Consider the following 23,543-nt stretch of genomic DNA (forward strand, 5'->3'; position numbering starts at 1 on the left):
CCCTAAAATATCTCTTGACTGAAAGTGAAAAACCTGTACGGTTGCCTCTTATACAGGGATAAAAGAAAGTAAAAACTGGTCGAGTAATGCTAAACAGTAATCAAATTGGATCATAATCAAATCGTTATAAAGTTGGCATTAAATCAAGTTATGGTAATTCCGGTTGGAAATTTTGTTGGGTAAGTTACTTGGAAGTGTCCAAACAAATATTAATTTTACTGCACTGTTTAATTTTGGAGATATTTTTTTAATTTACACATGCAAATACACAATAACAATAATTGACATTCACCAATTGTAGGATGATCAGCCATTGCCATAAAAAGACTTAATTATAAAAACTTCTTTATTGGTTCTCTACATCTTTTCCAATACCATTGGCGGCTTTCATCTGGAGCTACTGGAAATTGGTAACAGAATTTATAAATGTTGATTGGGTAAACAATCAAGTAAAATAAAAATAAAACTAAAAACTTAAACAGTGTCAGATCCATTTTATTTTTTTCTTTAGGTAGTTGGTTTTGATTACACATTAAGAATTCATTTGCTGGCCGATTCATTCAAATAGCTGATTAGAAAGTAATTAAAATTGTATTTAATTTATATTTAAAAAAAATTAAGAAACAATTGATAAATGATAAGATCCCTTGAACATTGTAGAGTAGTGTACGTACTCGTACGTTACGTTTCAGTTTGTTTTATCTGTCACGTATTTCTATCATTCTGATGCTAATCACCAGAAGCTTCTGATGATGGGCATCAAATAGTATCCTGAAACGTAGAGCATCAATAAGAAACTTTGTATAATCAAGACTTTTTCTGACCTTTGCCGAATATCTATCTATCTTCCTATTGAAGTTTAAGGCCTGACAAATTATGAATGAAATTATGAACATTTATCTTGGTAGTTAATAATCAACAATTACGTGACACATCCTCAAATAAAAGGCATGTACATTAATTAAGACTCTCCGAATTATTCTGAATCGCCCACTTTTAATTCTTTACTAAATTCTTATGTGTATAAACTTTTGAGAAATTTTATTCCTAATTATTTATTTAAATCAACTATTTTATTTGTAATAGTAACGATTACCAAGTTGTATTGTATACGTACTATAAATTCAAGATATTAATTTTAAATTATCATTGTTGTGGTGATTTAAATTTGGGGAACAATAATGGAATAGTTAGATTGCGGTCAGAATTTAGTGGTCTTCCGTTAGAAGAAACAAAAAGATTCATTGCCGCTTAGGTTATAACATCAAAGTTAGTTATTTTTGAGCAATTATGCTCTACAAATGTGTCATTGAAAAAGCTAGTAAAATGATCCAAGTGCAGTTCATCAAGTTATAAATCGGTTCTTCTTCTTCTTTCCTGGCTCTACAAAACCCAGTGATGTGGGTCTTGGCCTCCTCAATATGCTTCCGCCAGTCGTCTCTATCTCTAGCGGCCGCCATCCAGTTACGCAGTCCGAGGATATTCCTCGCGTCCTGGGCAACTCCATCAGTATAACGCAGTCTAGGTCCACCTACCCTCCGTCTCCTATCCGGGGTCCAGCGCAGCAGTTTTGGAGGGAATCTCATCGGCACTCAGCCTCGCCACATGCTCATCTCAGCCGGTTTAGTTTAATCCAGGCTACTACTGGGGGTTCCTTCATTAGATCGTATAGCTCTCTATTCTTCCTACGTCGCCAGGTCGTACCTTCACGTACTGGGCCGTAGATTTTGCGCAGTAGCTTTCTCTCAAACACCTGCAAACGGTGTTCGTCTGTCTTTGATATGGTCCAGGTCTCTGAGGCATATGCCAAGACAGGCCGAATGAGGGTCTTGTACAGCCTAAGCTTGGTGCCTCTTGTCAGCAATTTATTTTTAAGGTGCTTATTTAGGCCATAATAGCACCTGTTAGCCGACATCAACCTCCTTCCTATTTCTTGGGAGACGTCTTTATCGGCTGTCACAAGAGATCCCAGGTAAACAAACTCAGCTACATTTTCAAATGTGTAGTCCCGTTTGCGGAGTGGGTCTTTTTGTGTCGGGTCGGTGGAGAGGAATTTTGTTTTTTCCTCATTAACCTCCAAACCCAATCTCCTGCAAATTATGCAACTAGAGCAACTAGACTACTATGCTCTACAAATGTGTCATTGAAAAAGCTAGTAAAATGATCCAAGTGCAGTTCATCAAGTTATAAATCAGTTAAGAGCGTTAATCCAGTGAAAAATAGTCTAGAGTCAAAACTTATCGTACGAAACCAAGTGCCCATCTCAGGGAACTAAGTCCTCCTGTCTCAGATAAAGTTATTAATTGACGAAAAAAAGAATTCGAATTGAATTTTAAATTAATTCTCATTTCGCATTATTTGTTTATTTGTTTTTAAATATTTATTTGTTAATTATTTCTCCTTTTGTTGTCTTTTTCCAGTGAACTGTTATGCAGATCATTTTGGAAAATTCTCCAGTAATTCGCTAATTATTTATTTATTTATTATTAATAATTATTGAACTATTATTGCGGATCAACCTCCCCAAAAGAAGTTACATTAAAAATATAATTGTTTGGCAAATACGATGAATTACCAGTAAACTTAAGCAGATATTTAGTGAGAAATAAAACGGAAAGTATAATAATATTGCTAGCATGTAAATAAACAATTATTGTCGGTTAAATTTCCCAACTGTTTTACAAAGAAATAAATGATGCGTAGGTGTCGATAAGGGTATTATACCGGATGTGTAATCACATTCTTATCATATGGCTGGCAAGTTGGCACGCGTGTGACTCAAGTGTAAGTGGGAGTGGACTGGAGCAGGAAGCATGCTGCCTGTGTGGTTTCCGTTGCAGTTCTATGTAGAAATGATAACTGTTCTAGTGCACAGTGGAGATCCTATTTTCTCCACTTTAGTGTTGGTAAAATGCTGAGGGTACCAACTACTTACAGGCGGAATGTTCTTCCAAAAAGGATGCCCAAGGTAGTTAATTGCATTTAATTATGTTATGGCTAATAATTCTAAATGATGCTTAATTGTTTGAGAAATAAGTGCATATTTAATCTGGTTTAATAAAATTTACTTTTTTTTATTAATTGATTCTAGTAAAAGGCACAGTTCTTTGTAATCATTAACTTAGACGTAATTTTGATAAAACTTTCTAAGTAGACGAATTTAAAATATGTATTTTTATACATTATTGTAACAAGTTTCGTTTAATTCTAAAATCAGGACCATTATATGAATCGACAAAAAACAAACCTGTGTTTATATCGTGAGGCAGGCCTGTGATAACCCACTCAACTATGTAATTTTTTGAAATGGCGGGCCAAATTAGTGTTGAATTAAAAAAAACATTCTCCAAATTCTGTGATTATGTTATTCTATATTCATAGATATTTTGAATTTATTTAGTCGTTAACATGTTTAAATTGAACCATTTTCGAGAAAGTTCCGTATGGCTAAGCGTAATGCTAAATTTCTACCTCGCTGCTTTGTTTTAAGAAATGATTCAAGTCCATTGATGTCACTGTACACAAATTAATAACTTTTTTAAACAATTTTATTCTCAATAATTGTTTAAAGTTTTTAATATGCCTAATTGCTGAGAATGAAAGTTAAATGTTTTGTATTTGTAAGAAATTGTTTAGTATTTTTGAAGTGATTAACTCTCACCAAAACAGACATGCGTACAAAGCGCGCATGGGGTTCAGTTCATATAATTCTAATGATACACTTGAGAACAAAAGAATGTTACGGCCTCAGCCAAATATTCATTGCTTGAGATCTTTTTTTTTTTTTTTTATTTATTTAAGAGAACAGTGTGTTGGTACAGGTCGCCAAGGAGACGGCGCCAACAATTATTAGCACAGAACAATGGAGACGGATACTATAACACATGAAAATACCTAATCTTTGTTAATCAATTCAACTTTTTTTTTTTTGCAATTAAAGTGTTTTTTCTTTTGTTCATTGATCTCATAAAAATATCAAAAAATTTGGTATGCAAACATACTACCAACACTTTAACAGAAGTTCTCAAGTTTCTAACTTTTACATTTTATTCAATCATTTAATTGTTTAAAATATTAAGTAGATTTTGTAAATGCACTTTAGTGGGGAAATGTGGAAGTCATCTAAAATAATTTTGAACATAAAAAGTTTCGAACAAAACATTTTAAAAATGAAGTGTTTGTACTATTGTCAATTGTTGTGGATTTCGTCAAAAACGCAGAAAACAGGATAACATTTCAGGAGAGTTACACTTCTGTTCAGGAGCGTTTTGTGATTTAGATTGTTAGTAAACGCTTTTAATTCTTAATATATTCGTATTTGATTATGATTTTCTTTTTCTTTATTTGGCATTGGCTTTCATTATACAACTATTCGTGCAGACTTGGTGACGAATTCAGAAAATTCACTGAAAAAAAATGTTTCAAATAAATTTAACGATGTTCATGATGCAATTCAATGATGTACATGATGGAATTTCGATATGAGTTTACAGAAAATTGTTTGAGCTATCTTCGGTAACATGTAAAGATTAAAAAATTTACCAGGAACAGTTTGTAAGGGTCGGGCTAAGAATATTGAACGTTTTCTCTTGTATATGACATAAACTAATTTGTAGTTTGATTTTGGGACCATTCTGTAGAGGGTGCAAATCAGAATCAGAAGTTGAGCAATCTCAGGTGGCTGTTCAGATTTTCTGTGGTAGCTTGATTATTGTATCCTGGTTGGTAAAAGAGAGGATGGCCTTAGACAGTTATAGAAGAGGATATCTTTCATTTTTAGCAGAATGCATAAAGTTAAGGGAGCTTCGCATTAGTTAGATGAGATCCCCACTATTACTGGTTTTAAGATTGTCCAGCGTCTATCCCTCTCACCTGTTTATACATCCCACTAAAAGCGCTTGGAGCTTTTGATTCTAAATCCTCTTCGGAGACAGCCCCTTCAGTATTGCGAATCTTCCTGTATGTTTATCACCGTAAGAGGAATTTATAAATGAATAGTATTATATATATTCTATTCTAATAACTGTCTCTTACCTTACTGAATAGGAGAAGGTATTGTAATCCGTGCAGATTTCCGATGAGTTTTACTAGGATTATCTGTTTTATGGTTCTCAGAGAATCAAACGTTCGGACTTTAGAGAAAAGTTATGAGTAGGGAACGGATTCGTATGTATTTACATATTTTTTTCTAGGCAATTTACAGACGTTTTTCAACTAGAAGTATTCATACTGACACTTTTTAAGCCGTTTGAGTCTACTTTTATTTCACATATTTCCACATATTTGGATGTTATCGCATATTTATACATATTTGATTAAAATAAATAAATATTTCTACATATTTAATCAAAATATGTACATATTTTTCATTTTGGGCAAATTTTCATAATTGGGAGGTGGTTGACAGGAACTGTGAACCACAGACTGTAGGGCTGTGAATCACAGTGGGTACAATGGTTATTGTAATTTACACAGAATGCTGCTAAACAGTGACGGGCACTTGTTAGTTCTTTGAAGTTGTCTGACGTTGTCTGTTCTTCCAGCTCGTTCGTTGAAGTGTCCAATTCATTTCGTTCGGTCACTTAGTGTATTCTTTTTTGGGTGAAATGCCACGAACATCGGCCTCAAACAAACAACTGGTTGCTCAGCATTACAGTATTAACAGTAAACAGCTCAGTATTACTATGAAAACTACAATAAAATCAAGAATGTCCTTTCACATCTCGAAGACGAAGCAGTAGCGATAAATACAGCCAAGTCTTTATTCGAGAAACTTAATTTAAGGAACGACCTTGCATTCATTTCTGACAATTGCGTATTTCTTGCACAAGCCATTACCCAACTTGAATCCCAAAATGTTCGACTGACAGAAAACGTGTCCAACGTTAAAAAAGTCATCGAAAAGGTGGAAGGAATACCTGGGAGTAAGGGAGATCTGATCAGATCAAAACTGGTAGAAGTACTGAGCAAGAACAAAAGGTGGGAGACCATCTGCCAGATTTCTGATATTATCAGTGGAACAGAAGTCACCTCAGAACATCGTGTACCCTTTACAACCAACGAGATAACTTCTTTCAGCAAGGCACCTATAACATCTGTAGATGTTGAACGATCTTTTAGTCGTTACAAGTCCATCTTACGCCCAGATCGTCTTCACTTTACGTTCCAACATTTGAAATTTCATGTGGTTGCAAACAATTTCGAAGAGTGAAGTTATCAAAATTGAAAATTTAACACATCTTTTTATAAATTGTAAAAATGTTCTTTTCTTGTATAAATAATTATAACTTGCCCCCCCCCCAAAAAAATTCCATTTTCATAAAAGAAAATGTCCATTTTACTTAAATATTCCAGAAAATATTTTAAGAAAATCACATATTTTCCACATAATTGACGAAAATAAATGCATATTTTAATTAAATATTTGGCATTTTTAAATACATAAAAATCCGTTCCTTAGTTATGAGTTATAACTTTAAGAATAATTGTTCTTCATGAACCAAACTCCTGTACCAACTGTGGACAAAGTACGCTACCTTGGACTGCACCGAGACAAACGGTTGACATGGAATCCCCATACTAGACTGAAAAAATAAGAAACTAACCATCGCTACAAACTTCTCGCCAGACTACTTGACAAACGTTCGAAACTTAACCTACCTAACAAAAGACTCTTATATCTACTGTTACTGCGACCTATTTGGTCATACGGCATCGAAGTATGGTGATCGACTAAGCGTTCCAACTCACTACGCCTCCAGACATTACAGTCAAAAATACTTCGAAAACTTCTTAACGCTCCGTTCTATGTATCTAAACCTCACTATCCTTAATGACCTCAAAATCCCTTACATTACAGATCTTGCTAACTCTCGTTTTCTCAAATTTCATTCTACTCTACTGCAGCTCATCCTAACTCTCTCATAGAACACCTATCTTCCTCCAGATAATCCTCTTAAGGAGATTGAAGAGAAGATGGCCTTGTGATCTACTCTTATCGTGAGAGCAGTATAGCAAAGTACGTTACTGGAGTGACACCACTGGGTGCCTTCTCCACTCGTGATTTTCACGTATTTTTTATTATCAGGTACCACATTTGCTTGTTGCAACAATCGTTGCAGTTGTAAATTCCAATAAAAGATTTTTTAAAAAAAATTGTAAAAGAAAGTCGTGAAAGCCTTCACTAGATATTGTTTGCATCACTCTATTTTCTTTGATTTTTTTTATCTTGCGAATGTACAAACTCCAGCCACGTCTTCCAGCCAAGCGTGTGCTAGATTTGTAACCTGTTCACTTTTATTGGAATACTTAGTAATAAATTAATTACTCAATGATTAGTCACTTAGAAAGTAAAAACTTTTAAAGAGTGTAATTACTTCTCTATAGGATCTAATTATTTATAGAATGAACATAGTAATTGCAATATACAATTCATGATGGTAGCTTAAACAATCTTCCAGCATTTTATATATACATTTTCTATAAGAAGCCAACATTTTTCTATAAACCAATCAATACAACCAAACACACGCACGAATATAAATATTTATATAAATGGACATTATTATTTATATTTCTTCATGCCTTTAAAGTATTACGAGATAAAGTTAACTATATATGGTGTTGAAGTTAAAGTCTCCTTTTATAGTAAACTGAACTTGATTAAACTTTAAAAATAAAAATAAAAACTTACGAGGACTTTAAACTTTCTTTTAGATTACCTCCTTATGTCGATAAATTATGTAATTTGTAATTTCATTTTTATTGAGTATATTTCAAATAAGTATTACCAACTCAATATTATTAAACTGCCGACTAAATAAAAAGTTGAATGATTCACCAATATTAACTTATACACTTGGTTTAGTATCTTTAGTTGTTATTATATTTTTTAAGTTCAAATAATTTGAAAAAAACAAGAAAATAAACGAAACAAAACAACAAAATAAAAAAAATATTCGTACAAACTGCTTTATTTTTTTGCAAATTAATTATTTTGAAACTTAGAATGTTAACTGAAAAGGTATTTAACTTAAAAATTGTACTATTATAGAATAATTCTGTTAAAAAAGCGAGACATCACAGCTCCGCCAGCATTCTTCAAGAATTAATTACGTTAATAGAGAAAAAGATTGAAGCTCAAGTGATGAGTCTATCATAGGTTACGCTATAGTCAAAGAAACCACTTAACAGCTTCCTTTAAAATTTGTAGAAAACTTGGAAAAAGTCATTCAGGTGACTGATATGCTTGCTACTCAGAATTAACGTTAGTCATTCGTAAGTATTATACAGGTAAAACGTCACTCTATAGTAGAGCTTATCATTAACCCTCCTTTAAAATCTCGCTCAAACTGATTCAACTGAAAAAGATGTAAGTAAAAACAGTGTAATTGTAATGCAACTATCTCTGTTTAAACGCTGGGACAGTTTTTCTAGGCTTACCAAGTATTCAAATCTCCTATTAGAGCCCATTACCTCGTTTCCCGCTTCTTATATCTTTGTAGACGTCCGGAGAACCTCGCAGAGTCATAAGCTTGAAGTTATTACTTAATTATTAATGATTGTCAATTATTAATATTAGTTCTTGAGCTTATAAAGGTCATACTGCCTAAATTATTTTATTAACACATTCTTAGAAACAGTCTCATCAAGAAAGGTGGATGCGTGTGTCCTAAATGAAATGAATATTTTTAAAGTGAAATTTTGTTACTTATTATTTTCTGTGATATTATTTCTGGTATAGTCCCAACCATATCTGCAGGTCTTTTGTTTTATGAATGATTAGAGTGGATGGCATAAAAGTGTATAGTTGTTTGTTGTGCAGGGTTCCCTGCGAGGACAACAAAAGCCCTGAAGAAGTGGTTTGTTCACTTCTACCCTTCGGGGAAAAAAACCAAGCTGAGAAAAAAAAATAACGAACAAAAGGTCGCAGCGACCCTGGACCTTTCACCTTACTTCCCTCTTTATTCAATCTATTCCAGACTGTTGTGAAGTTTTCTTTTTCTCAATATCAATATCACAGTGAATGTCAAATGTTAGATAAATCCTGAAATAAAGTATGAACTCCTAACCAACTACACAGCGAAAATAACTGGCTCCTACAGTAGAGAGATCTCGTACCACTACCGCGTTCGTACCACTAAGTTGTAATTTGTATTAACTTTATTCCCGTTTAGTGCATGAAGACTTTTTTTTATTAAATTTTCACAATTTGAAACAATATTTATGAATAAATATAATTGTCTTATTAAAATTACATAAAGAGAATTGAATTACATAATTTAATGCTAGTTTTTTTTTTACACAATGAGAAATTTGAACCTAATTGAAATTAATAACATTAACCAAACCAAAATGTAATTAACAATAACGTTCTTTTATTAAAAGTAACAAAACAGTGTGCAGCCAGTAATAATAATGTTAAATTCATGAAATTTAGATTACAAAATATTACATTATTTTGAAAGAACATTATTACAGATCTAAAATATTTAGAGCGTAACGATCTTTTATTTAAATTTCAGTGATATCACCGAATGTTTAATTAGTAACTACTATATTAGTAAGTTATTCAATATTTTCCTACACAATTTTATGTTGACATTTTTCAAATTGCTGTCCATTAGTGCAGTAAATTAATTATAGTTATTATTAAAAAAACGTATGTTGAAATTAGATTAGATTGCATTCAGAAAGTCTGACGAGTTGGTTAAGACTGCTATCATGTTCTATCTGTACATTTATTTATTCTAAAATAAAGATTTTTATTTTTATTGGGAACATGGAAAGCAAAGCATTCATCTGAAAATATAGAGATAATTCATTTACCTGAAGCTATTTTAGTCAACTCTGCCTTTTTCTAATTTTTCCATTTTGTTTAATTTTTAGGGAAAATTTAGAATAAAGAGGTAGAATTATTATTTTGTAATGATCTGAGAACGTCTTATTTTTAAAAAAAAATCTTTTTAGTCTCTTACTTCTAAGATATTTTTGGTGCACTTCATTAGAATTTTTTGAAGCGTTGGAATGCTCGTCATTGCGTTATTCATCATAACGCAATCAACTTTCCAATTCCCACCTTATAAGCAGTTCAAGGTAAATATTGTCATTTGAGCATTTATGCAGAACTGCTCTCAATTCTTGAATTTCAAAGAATTAATAACCCAAAAAAAAGACTTTAGAAACATATGAGGCATTGGATCAGCCATCAGTAAAGTAAAATACATGTAAACGTTTTGCAAAAACTAGTTAAAACCAGAATCAAGTGTTATGAACAGCAGAATGGATTATATATTTTTTTTAATATCACAATACAATATTTAAAGATTATTTTAGGATTTAGACAAGATTTCTCTAGTGGGGTATTGTGGCGAATCTAAAAATATTACTCCGATTTTATTTTAATTAAGTTGGTATCTTAAATAATATTTTGATATTGCGCATCTAATATTTACAATCGAAATGAAACTTTTGATAATGTTGGAATAATATTGGTCACATTTGAAGAATTAGGAAACCCCATTGGTCCAAATCTTCAGAATTTAAATCATTTAATTATTTGGCTGTACATTTTTAATAACTAATTGACGGTGAATTGATTGAATTGAAAGCTGCCTCACATAAATATTTGTATATGTAATAAAGGAGTGTTAAAATGTGTTGCTTAAATTGAAGGTAATTCCAGCACCAAAAGAACACATTACTGAATGAGTTTTAACGTTGCTTTAAAAAAAAAAGGCTTCTAAAATTGTTTCCGAACATAAATGTGGATCAGTAACATTCATTTAAAAAAATACACTGAGAAAATTGTTTTATAGCAATCTGAGGTATAAGTTATTAATATTAGCTCCTCGAGAATGGTGCATACCCAGATTTTTTCGATCGTTGTTTTCTAACCAAGTATGTTACCATGGCAATATTGAATATCAACAAAACTAATTCTTTCCTTCTCTTATTCTACCACTAAACCTTTATCTGCTTATTGCTTAACTAATACTTTTTATATTTTTATCGTTAAGGATATTGCCTCTCCTTGTTAATAGTTTTAATGATGGCTACTATAAAAGTTGAGGAATATGTTTATCTTTGTGGCCATCAATCGGTGAAGCATTAAAACAGTAGTAGTTAACAAAGATAAGCTTTTCATTAGCATTTTTATGCTGATTGTTTATTTTTATACGTGTCCAAGTTTGCATAAATATTATTATTAGAAGTGCCAAAGATTTTGATTGAGGTCTTTTGGAAGAGGCGGGCTAATAATAATTAGAACCAATTCCATTTATTATCGTAAGATTAGGCCCTTTAATCCTCTAATGGTGAGTTGGACTTCCACTGTTCCTTCAGTGAACATATCTCTTACTGGTTTGCTAAAGGGACAATCTTTTCGATATATTTTATTTCTGCACCTTTAAAATTATCCATGTTCGCACTTCATGAAACATACTTGTGTGGGGATAGTATTGGAATTTTGTTTTATTTTCTTGTAGGAACCAGGGGCCAGATTACATTATCATGTATTTATGAGTACATATTTTTTGTTTTAATAATTATTTTACTTTTTATTTTTTAGTTTATTGTAGAAGGTTTGTTATTGTACATTACATAAAAATAATACAAATCCTTGTGAGAAGTACTTTTTAATTAACTAAAATGACTTATATTAATAAATTACTTTTTATTTAAATATTCTGAAAGTAAGATACTTCATTAAGGTACAATATATTGTTTCAGTCGATGGTGTCCGTTGGGAGAGAGATGCATGCAATTAAAAAAGGACTTCTTTGGCAGCAGAGGGAAAGAATATTTTCTAGATGGAAAGAAAGATACTTTATTCTAACAAAAGATTATCTACATTGTTTCAAAAGGTCTTCTGGTCTACACAATATTTCTCCTATGGGACAGTTCATCTTCAAGGTAGTCTTTTACCGTTTTTTGTCATTTTATAAAGCAAATATAATTCTCTAAAGTTTAATTTACTTTTAGATTGCAATTGTCATTTCATTTGGAGTTGAAGTTGGTGTTTGATTTTGAGCTGACTTGTGCTGATGCTTATTCATTATTTAATCATTTATCTTGTCAGATTGGGCATCTATGCCAGTTTTCTCTTGATGAAGTGCATGTTCTTTGGAAACTTTCCAATTAAATTTCTTTAAGATTAGCCTATCATGCTTTCTGCTTTAAGCACAATCATCTCTTTCAGTTTTTGTATATTTAATCATTTGTCACGGCCTTCCCTGACCTGGAGACTTTTAAATCTGCAGTTTCCTCTTTTTCGGGCGTCCACTTCTCCCTTTTTTTCTTTAGAGGAATGCCTCAATTATTTTGGTTTTTATCATCCTTCTCCTTTTCTTTCGTATTGGTTGGTCGACATAGAAGGGATCGTACTGGGTTTGTGCACACCTGATCATAGAAACCTCTGAACATTATTCTTGTAAAAATATTCTTAATATATATTGTTCCATTTTAAGGATACACTACGCATGGCCATCACAAAATATACGAAGCGAGAATACCGTATGTTTGGTCTTCGACACTTAATCGTCAAATCGACTTTCTTTCGTTATTTTTCTAATATTATTAGAATCCACTATTCCCATTCTTCCAATGATTGCTGATTGGTATTTAAAAACTTCTAAAATCATTCAGCTTTATCTTTTATTTTGAATTATATGATTTAACATAGAACGATACGCATTAATCCTAGTTTTTAACTAACCCCGTCGAAATGCACTTTCTTAAACCAACATCTTCTCGTCCATCAGTCTTCAACTTATCAATTGTTTTATTTATGTATTAATAATTATTATAATTCCACTCCAAGACAGGCCGCATACATAGAAGGCTTTGTTGGTTGCATACTCGTAAAACTGAAGCCGTTCTTAAATCTGTAAGAACCAATTTACCATTGGTTAAGCATAACATTCTTTTCTAAGGTAAGTTAAGTGGTTCTGGTTATGTGAAAATTCTCTCCTTCACTGTTGGTATAATCTGCCTACTTGGTAGTAATTGTTATTATCTTAGAATGACTTCTTAATTTATTGGTTCAGTAACCTTAATTGATCTTAAAGATTATTATCAAATATTTTAATTTTCAGGTAAAATTAGTAGAATTGGAAAAAGTGGAATGGTTGAACAAGAAAAGCTATAGCGCTATTGGCCTCACCCTTCAAGGAAGAGAAAGCAGGATATTGTTAAGAGGAAGTGTTGGTCTGGAAGATTGGTTTGAGTTACTAGAGGTAATTATTTTATTGTAATTTCAGTGATTGTTCATTTTAATGGAGGCTTAGTAAGAATAATAAACTAAGGAAGGCTGTGAATCTTGTTCTTGAAAACAGGAAAAATTTGTTATTTTCTGATTTTAAGAATTTTATTCAATTCGACAAACGCTTTTATAATTTAAACAAGATTATATAAACATGAATGCAGAATCAATTAGGCGTTTAAGTTCCTATTTGAAGATCTCATAAATATTAATGGACTTCTTTCTAATTAGCTTATCTTAAGTGGTTTCCAAATGATAAGGCCTCAGGCAGTCTCAGCGGGCACGAACAACGTTTACCAGAAATGTCTTACTTAAGCAAAAACAAGACCAATTTACTGAACATTACGTAGGTGCCTCATTAGGCCGAAAATAAGCAAGGGGCGGTGATAGATTAAGAGATTAATCTGTTAAATGAATGCAGTGGGTGCTAAAATTTATTATAATATAATTGCAAAAATATAGCCCTTAATTTATCTTATAATTTTTGTTAACCTTAATAATCTATTAACTTTTTAAAGTCCATCAACTTTAAAATTCAGAATCATCTTCTAAATGCACATTGAGACATTGAAATATACTAACTCGAAATTTAGATTCGAAGCGTTGCAAATGGACTTATGTTGTTATAATTGAGTAGACCAAGCGTTGTTTCATTCCAAATCCAAATATGGTACTAGCAACCCAACGGTTCCTATCATGTTTTTATTAGATTAAAAAAATAAAATAAAACTTCTTAAGTGGAATTAGTGCAGAGATTGCGATGTTCTACTGTGTAGTCCTCAAATTTCTTCGCTGTTTATTCATCATAAAATATTTTCATAAGCTTTTATAAATCCGTGCTTTATTATTTTAATTTAAGACGCGTCAACATTAGTGCATAGAGCTTTTTTCAGTGCACTATCGAACTCCGGATAGGGTTCTCTTGTTACAAACAATTCTGCCCACCATTGAAGTTCTAAGAAACTCCTAGGAAGTGAAAATCTGTGGGCCAGCTGGATTCGTACCCAAGATATTCTCGTTGGAATGTAGTACACGCTAACCACTACTGCTAATCCCTTTTCTAGAGTTATTATTATTATTATTATTAATTGATCTGAACATCTTTGTTAAAAATATCTTATATTTTAGTAAATAATTTATTTTATGCAGGAATGCACTATATCAAGCAAAGAAAGAAGACAAGAATTACGAAAACTTCATGATCCTAATTATGATCCTACTAATGGTCCTTACAGCCATATTGAGTGGCTTGATAACAGTGGTAAGTGTGTTAGTAGTTGGTTATTTTATACTTCTAGATTAAAGTTGCTTAGCCTTTTTCCGTCTTACCCTCGCATTTAGTTATTTTTACACTTAGGAAGAGAGAAATAGATAAATAATTAATTATTCTGTTGCATTTGTATTTATGATGTTTTAAAATATTATTCATTAAGGATTTATTTATTAAATATGTATGGAAACTGTATGTGTACTATACCAAGATTATACAACCTTTTTCTCTTGTAAAGATGAAGAGCTTGCCAAGTAGAAATTATATGTTAGTGTAATTTCAATAATTCATAATTTTTGTATTTCTCATTTTTAAACCATACCTTCAAATTATTGTTTTAGATTCGCCATTAACAGAAAGTTCCAGTATTGTAGATTCAGTGGTGAAAAGGAGATCAAGATGTGGCGGTCCTTCAGATGTAGATTTATGGGCCAGACCTAAGCTTGAAAACAGACTTTCCTGTAAGTTAAATATTAGTTATCAAAGAGATTTATTTATAAAAAAAAATAATATTTAACAGAACGAATTCTAAAGAAAATCTATCATTTTTCAAATTAAGGCTCGTCAAAATCTGAGCTTATTGGCTCCCAGGGCCTCTGGACAGTGTTCTCTCATAACAGAAATATTGTCTATTACTGGTCAGTGAGCTGTAAGTGGTTCTTATGGTTACAAAATCTAAGAGCAAGCCAGATTCGATCTTGGGATCTCCAAGATCAATGAAAATATTATTTAAGGATTTGCCTTAAAAGAGAAGAAGAGAATTGCAGTTCAGGATTTAGGAAAGAATTCTCCTCTCTAGTTCAGAAATGTCATGTCAGAAAAGTTGAAATACTAAATAACCGCTTATACAGTTTAATAGAAACGAAGAAGAGTTAAATACACATGAGTACACTGTAATAGAAATGCACTGCATTGCTGACAAACCATAAAAATTCATTAAATTTGTCAGAGGAAGAGAAAATTTAAAAACAGATCCCAACAGGAACAGATCTCGTTTCGGAAAGAACATTATAAAAACAATAAATAAATAAAAGAGAAATAAAATAAGAGCTTTTTATTTAATTAAAAAAAAAAATGATATTACCTTACGGGATCTAGATCGTTCAATTAGTTATGGAAAGTGACCATGTTAACTCCCGAAAATATTTAAATGCTACTCATTCCTCTATCTGTTCTTTAGCTGTGGATGCACTTTAATGAATAGGTTTCAAAATTAAAAATTTTGAATAGATAGTCCGCCGATAGCTGTCTGTTTTGTCCTCTTTTTCGTTTTCTAGGTTTTTGAAATGCTATAACAACTCAATTACGTTCTTCCATTTTTTGTTGTACTCGTAGATGATAGTTATTGGTTAGGTACGCAAAGTTTTTTATTTTAAGTCATCTTATGATAAATCTTGTTGGGAATTGCTTTAATCGTAAAAGATATTCCACGTGTATTTGAAAGAAACTTCTAAACAAGGGATAGTAACTGGGCAATTGTTGATATTATTGTCAAATGCTTGGTTTTGCCAAGAATGCTTGAATTTGCTTTCAGATAAATTAAGTGAAGTCATCATTTAAAAAAGCTAGTAATTGTTGATGTCTGCTTAAACACGACCTCGATATTAAGTTGTGTGGTATTAAGAATTCCCAATGCTTAATAATACTTTTCGCACAAAGGATGACTGCACCTGAAGTTCACCTGTTGTACTTGTAATTTGAGCCCATCAATGGATGTGTTTCCCTAGTGCCTTAATGCTATTCCCTTTGTATCTTGGTAAGGAAGACAGAAAAAGTAGAAGTTTGTAATTTACAATTAGCCTTTCAATTTTCATTTGCAATGTATTTTTTATGTGTCGTATAATTTTATTATATATTACTATGTTTATTCTCTCTTATTGGATTAAATTATTAAGAAAAGTCTCAATTAATATTATTATTTGATCTATTTTTGTATACCTTAATTTATGTAATTAAAATTTTATTGTATTTCTAGTACTGACTGATATTGACATAAATAGCTGGGGATCAACTCCTCCTCCTTCGAATCCATCTACATTCAGAGGGCGACCTTACAGGTTCAATACAGACGTTTTCTTCCTACCTCAAGGTAATTATTATTATTATTGCTGTTGATGATGCAAATTGGATGCTTTTCTTTACAACTTATTCCAAGTTTTGTTGCGATCCATAATATATACAACATGATTTCCATTCCTTGTTGAATCTTTAGGTTACCATTTTCTGACATTTTAGGAAAAAATACAAATAAGCCTTCTCTTTTGCATTTTACTTTAGTATTCTAATAAAAATTTTTATAATATCTTTTTCACAACTTATCATCTGGAACTCCCATTCTAATATTTGTTGTAAATATATTTTTCTTGAAGAGCTGTAGAAGCTTCCAATTTTTTTTCAAATTCTCAAACCCTTTTTTTTAAAAAGACATTAATTGTCTCTGGTGGAAATTCTAGAAAGCAAGAAATTTAAGATTTCTTGTTTTAAGACTTTTTATTTGGTATTTTAGTAATAAATATCCACATTATTTTTGTCCGGTTTTAACATTCCCAGAGCAGCGAACTGGTGGTAAGTTAATTTTTTTTTTTGTTTAATTTATTTTTGGCTAATCTTGAGCTCATTTTAGAACTCCATGTCGTAAAAGTTATGCTTTGGCCTTCCTAAAACAGCAGCTTCTCTAGCCTTCACTTTCCGATTCCTTCTTTTCTTAGTTTTCTTATTCAGAGCCGCTCGTGCAATTCCATTCGCTTCAATGAGCTTTTAAGTCAATAGTTTCTGCCCTTTGCCACTAATTCCATAAACAATCTTGACATCTTACCCGTAGCGAACAAACTGTGCAAACCTTAGAAGTTAGAAATGTGTAATTAAATTAATTTCTATTATTTTAAGAAAAAAAAAGTTATTTTCAACTGTGGAACCTTCTGAAAGAAACTACTTCGACATTTTTCAGCTAAAAAATTACCTCCTTATAATTAGTGCATTTATTACAGTTGCAAGTTCTTGTATTTAGGCGAGTGTCCTGTATTAATTTGTTAATTTGTTGTTATAAGAGTAGAATCTTCGTTCTGTCTCAAAAGAAAAGTTAGTTGTCTGAGAAGATTGGCTGAGTTAGTTGACTGAAAATGGGTAGCGCTCAGACTCAGTGGATCAATTTTTCAAAACACTTTCTTATCTCTTTTATGTAATAACTCAGATGAAGTATGATGTAAATTGCACTTCTCTTATATTATGTGCAATAACTTATTTATCTTTACTACTCGTTATTTGCAGGCAATGGTAACACGGCTACAATGAGCAGCGGTAGATCATTGCTCACTCCTGTAGCATCATTCAGAAACCAATGCGATACACCATCACAGCAGCAAGCCCATATAAACAACAATAATGTCGGCCACCTTCGATATAGAGGTACTTATTTATTAAAAAGATAGTTGCAAGTATTTAAAAGTCTTTATGCAACTACTACGGTCAAATCTCTGTTTATATTTATTCTTCTTCCATTCTAATCTTAATCCTGGTATTTAAAAAAAAGTAATAGTTGTTCCATTATCTCCCAGCTGGTGGTCACTGACAGAATGCTTTTCTTATACTTATCTTATATTACTGAGGACTCTACAGATAAGAAATATAATGCCAAATTCAGCCTGAAGATTCTTTATTTTTTGTGCAAGCTTTCGACCATGGTTCTATTATGTTCGACTACTGTTTTTGAGTGTTTGGGTTGTTAAATTACCTAAATTTCATCGCAATTGAAAATCACTAGGCTTTTTAAAACCCTTTTTTAATCCTATGCAACTTTTTGCGGTGGTGACAGTTCATAAAAAAAGAAGTCCTACAATACCATTTCAGTATTCAAAAAAAATTGCCTATTTGTGGTAAAGTGGGACTCTTTTAACTTGCCTGCAAGTCTTTTAATGCACTTGCTACAGCTTCTCTTAAAACAGTTAGTTTAAAGGACCGTGACCGCTCCGTTAGGGATGACCGCTCCTCATGTTCCCTTCACTCAAAAGAACACTACTCCCAATGCACTCTAGACGTTCTAAGCGGGCTTTCCTAAAATAAAGGAAGCAGGTTTTCCAGGTGAATACTAAACAAAAGTTATTAGCATAAAAAGAGCTATGAAATGGAAGATTACCTCTATCTCAGCTATGAGAAAAGTCCTCATACACTCTATTGGACTCTCTTAAGAGAGTTGTTTGCGATTCGCTAAGCTCTACAGGAGGTACATACAGATATTGGCTTCCTTCGACCTTATTGTTCTTTCAAAGCTCATATTTCCAGAAATTGTTTTGAATACTTTGTAGCACGAATCGACAAAACATTAACTCTTTTTCAAGTTTAGGATGGTAGTTCAAAAACCATCCTCTTATTTCCAATGTGTATGTGAATGTCTGTTTATACATATTACCGAAGAATGTAATGGTACAGGTACACATTTAAAGAAGCGTGAGCATTTTTTTATTATTATTATTATTTTTTTTTTTTTTGCGCATCAACAGCTGAGGTCATTAGCGCCCGGAGCTTTTTCCAGTGCACTGCCGGCCTCCGGACAGTGTTCTCTCGTTACAGACAACACTGTCCATCACCGGACAGTGAGCTGTAAGAAGCTCCTAGGAAGAGAAAATCTAAGGGTCAGCTGCTGGATTCGAACCCGGGACCTCCGCGTGGGAGTCCAGTATGCTAACCTCATAGCTAATCCCTTCCCTTTTTATTATTATTATTATTATTATTATTTATAAAGACCGTAATTAAACCCATAATTCGTAACTGTGTAAATTGAAAGTGATCAATAATGACTGGGCAAAATATGTTGATACCGAATAAAATGAAATTGGAAGACTGAAAAAGGTTTTTAGTTCCAAAAATACATTATATATACACAATTAAGCTTTTATACATTATAAAAATATTGCAGCTTTTGACCCTATGGTAAAAAAAAAAAAAAAAAAAAAATTCTTACTAAGTAGGTATTAAGAAGTTATTTTCCTTACCAATCAAAATAAAGAGAGCAATTAATTTTTTTTGTTTTTGTTTGGTTTCAGAGAGATCTCAAAGTGATGCTTTGAGTAAAATCAGAGCTCCAGATATTGAAAACAAAAGATCAAGCTACGTGTCAATGCCAGCGGCCCAGCATTAATTTATTTGGGGGCAATCAATTAAAGCAATATATTAAATTTATTTACCTAACCTACAAAATGTCAAGGAAGTCCCTCAAATTTCAAAAAAAAAAAAAATTTCCATAGAATGTTCGAATTCATTTCTTTGTGATATGGTTTAATATGTTAATGAAACATTTAACAGAACGCAGAAGACCTACTTTTTAAATTGTGTGTACTAAGAATAATTATTTACCTTTAAAGTCAATATTAGAAAGGTAAATTAAACTTTTATATATATCTTATAAAAGGTTTTAGTTGAATTTAAATAGATTGTAAGAATTCAAAATCTTTAAAACCTAATAACATTAGTATCAATACAGTGTATTAGAATAAAGATTAAACCAATTTGGTGGAAAGTAATATCAAATGTGACCACAGTAAGTAAAGATTAATTTGTAAGACTCTATTACCAAAGAGCCAGTTTGTTATAAGTAATGATCTCTCTCCACCAGTCTCTGTTAATGTTACATCGTTTGAGCTGATTATTCAAGAAAAAATAATAATACAATAATTCTATTCAAATATATTTATATAATAACATTTATTAGCTTTATTAATCTCGTTTTTTCCTAGTTTAATTACTCGTTTAAACTGTAATATGTTGTAGTATGTTCAAGTTGCTACATTTTTCAGTTTGTATCACTCAACTTCACTTGGAATTATTTATTTTAGCGCTTCCCGTTCTCTAAAATAAATCAGGTTTTGAATATTACGTTTAAGCCTAAACATTTTGTCGATATTAAATAATTATCTAAAATGTCTGATGCTCTCACACTGACATACTTTTACTCAAATAGATATGGTAGTAGTAAGTGATGGATGGTTCTGTCGCATCCTCTTTAAGCTTAGAATCATATATTCTTACTAACATAGACACTACAAATGAACCTGAAATCACTTTTCTGAAAAAATATTACTCGTGTGCATTATTAATACTAATCTTATTCGTGGAAAAACGGCTTAACGGAGTACAATAAATTGTAAACGGCTTAAATTGTACAATAAAATTTTTCTTCTTTATTTACATATCCAATTCATAGAAGCGAACAAATTTTAATTTTGAGCTTCCTCCTGGAAATATACGTTCGAAAAAGTGGTGGTTACAACTTGGGATGCCAATGTATCCACCGAAATTCAAAACCCAAAATCAAAGATTGTGTCAACCATAGATATGTAACTTACACAAATAGATGCACTACTTATATTAGAAATCACCATGCGTAATGTTGATGCAACGATCTTATTAGTTATAAGTCTCAAGAAAGTGCATATAGTTATCAATGGTAAGAGGTGATTGGTGGTGCGATAGTTTACAACACACTTTTTAGTTTTGCAATTCAGTCGAAAAAGGATTTAACGAGTATCGATTCGCATTAAATACCTGAAGAACTATCGTTTCTATTTAAAGCACATTACCCAAAGAAGTGTGTAATATTTAAGTGTACTGGAAGAGAATTAGCTTTTATCGTAAGTATGTTAGGAGTCTTTTCAGCTCACTAGTAGGGCTGGTATGGAGTAGGGCCCATTGCGGAACAGAGGGCAATGAAAGGGTGGATAAGCTGGCAAAACATGCCGCATTAAACGGTCTGTTACTGTCGGTGTCTCTGCCTCACTCTGATTTTAAAGCCTACATTAGAAGGAGAATAAATGAAAAGTGGCAAAGATCTTACATAGAATCTCCAAAGGGACAATTTTATAAGTCATTAGTCCCTAAAGCAGGGCAAAAACCCTGGTTCCGCGAAGGATCATGCTCCAAGCAGTATGTCACCATCGTTAATAGACTGCGCAGTGACCATCATATTTGTAAAAAATATCTATATAAAATAGGTAAAGAGGCTTCCCCCCTTTGCACAACCTGTGACAGCCCAGAAGACATGGAGCACATTGTTATGACGTGCTCCAAATATACACATCATAGACACCTCATGTTTAAAAATTTAAAAAATCAATTGTCGTCTGAGATAACGTACCCCAGGATTATGAAAAATAGAGAAGCATATGATGAACTGGTGCACTATAAAAACATACTTAAGGATGCCTAAATAAGAATTAAGAACCAAGAATGTTCTGGCTAATAGTGCAAACTGATGCCAGGAAGAAAAAGAAAAAAAAAAAAAAGCTCACTGGCCGGTGATAAGCAGTTTAGCCAGTGGCGAGAGATCATTGTTCAGAGGTGTCTGTAAATTGAAAAGACTCCAGGCTCCAATGACTAGATGCCTAAATAAAAAATAACTCTTTACTGGGTGATTACTTCTTTCATGTCTCTCAAAATACATTATTCAGTTCTTGCCGGATGTCTACTTTTCAGTTGTCAGTTTCAAATAAATAAATTATAAATTAAAAAAATCGTAATTAAAGTTTAATTTTAGTGAAAGTTCTTCAATATTGAAGCTAATTTACAGTGAGTTAAAATTTGAAACTGCAAAGAAAATTTGTGTCAGTTCGAATCTAGAGAAGTATAGTGTTCGTAAAAGATTGCTTAGCTTAGGGTTTCCAAAAAGTTTATTTAGTAAATTTATATGAATTTTAAGTTTTAAATTGTGTAATCACTAATTTTTTAAGTGTTCTAAGTAGTTCCTTCACACATCTTGATTCAACTATTCAGTTACTAGTATTGCCGATAGATAGTGTGAAATGTCAATTCTTTTGTTTTTCTTGAGCTAAGAAGAAATTTATCTAATGAATACTTTTAACTGAAATTATGTCTGCCCAAAATTTGTTATAAATAAAATAATAATAAGCAAAGGAAAGAATTAGCTCAGTGGTTAGCGTAATGGACTCCAACACGAAGACTCCTTTTTCAAATACAGCCGCTGGCCCTTAGATTTTTTTCTTCCTAGGAACTTCTTACAGCTCTCTCTTAGCGAGATAACACTGTCCGGAGGCTAGCAGTACGCTGCAAAAAGCTTGGGAGCCAAAAGGAAATAACAATACTGTATCTACCAGATGAGGATTAGGAAAAGAAAACTAGAATATATATTTGCTACTAATTATTTTTTTTATTTTTTAGTCTTTTTATTTACTTTAAGTACATACATTAAGAAAAAAAGTAAACTACAAAATATCAAATATTAAAGACAACACCATGGTAATAACCGTCGGTGGAGTCGATAAATACATTAGATCATAAAAAACATTAGGAAAATAATTACTGTCTGGAACAAAATTAAAAAATCTCTGAACAATAAGACAAAGAAAATAAAAATTAACAAAAACTTACAGTTTAAAATGTTAAGTATAAGGGTTGATTAAACGCCAAAAGGTACACAAATCAGCGAGTACCCAACATTTCATTAATACTTCATTAATAGTCAAGTAATTCTACTGCATTAATTTTCATTAATAAGTTATTTTTTAGAATTTATTAGATGTCACAGACCTTATGCTGGCCATTTTCATCTACAAAATATATGTTCAAGTAGCACTGTAGATTGACTGTAATATCTATTTATCTATAATAATCAAACTATTAATCACAGGTTAAAAAGAAAAACCTTATAAAAAATAAAAAAAAATTATGAGGCTAAAAAATTCAAAACCTTGTTTAAAAAAATGCTTACACCAACATACATCAATGATTTTGTTTATTTTATTTATTTATTTTTATTTTTAAATAAAAATCGTCGGTTTAAGTTCATTCTTCGATTAAAGTAATTGTTATTTTATGTAGTAGTCCAAACGTTTATAATAATAGGTAATAATTATCTGGCTTTATCGCAAATAATATAGTTTTCTTCAATTACATTCTCCATCTAGGTATTCATTCCACAATGTTGTATATATGTAATATAAAGTAAATAAGATATGCATATTTTTAGGACATCTAATTATTCCTGTATTTTTTACTATATCGTAA

The 23,543-nt window shown here is 31.8% G+C and overlaps 1 protein-coding gene across 3 annotated transcripts in view; it reads left to right on the plus strand.

Moving 5' to 3' along the window:
* Window positions 1-20,227, plus strand: part of LOC141455637 (uncharacterized) — a 127,326-nt gene extending 107,099 nt beyond the window's left edge. For 2 of the 3 annotated variants that reach the window (XM_074130855.1, XM_074130857.1), the window contains exons 2-8: window positions 11,731-11,913; window positions 13,095-13,235; window positions 14,411-14,522; window positions 14,873-14,992; window positions 16,507-16,620; window positions 17,799-17,936; window positions 19,571-20,227. In XM_074130855.1, coding sequence (XP_073986956.1) covers window positions 11,731-11,913; window positions 13,095-13,235; window positions 14,411-14,522; window positions 14,873-14,992; window positions 16,507-16,620; window positions 17,799-17,936; window positions 19,571-19,665 — 903 coding nt within the window. In that variant the 3' untranslated portion in view covers window positions 19,666-20,227. Of the gene's footprint in view, window positions 1-2,786; window positions 2,969-11,730; window positions 11,914-13,094; window positions 13,236-14,410; window positions 14,523-14,872; window positions 14,993-16,506; window positions 16,621-17,798; window positions 17,937-19,570 lie in introns of those variants that run through there. The other variant, XM_074130856.1, reaches the window with a different exon arrangement.
* The last annotated feature ends 3,316 nt before the right edge of the window (window positions 20,228-23,543 follow it).

Source organism: Rhodnius prolixus, unplaced genomic scaffold (assembly GCF_049639745.1).
Source record: "Rhodnius prolixus isolate KJV_2025 unplaced genomic scaffold, Rpr scaffold_4, whole genome shotgun sequence".
NCBI lineage: Eukaryota > Metazoa > Arthropoda > Insecta > Hemiptera > Reduviidae > Rhodnius > Rhodnius prolixus.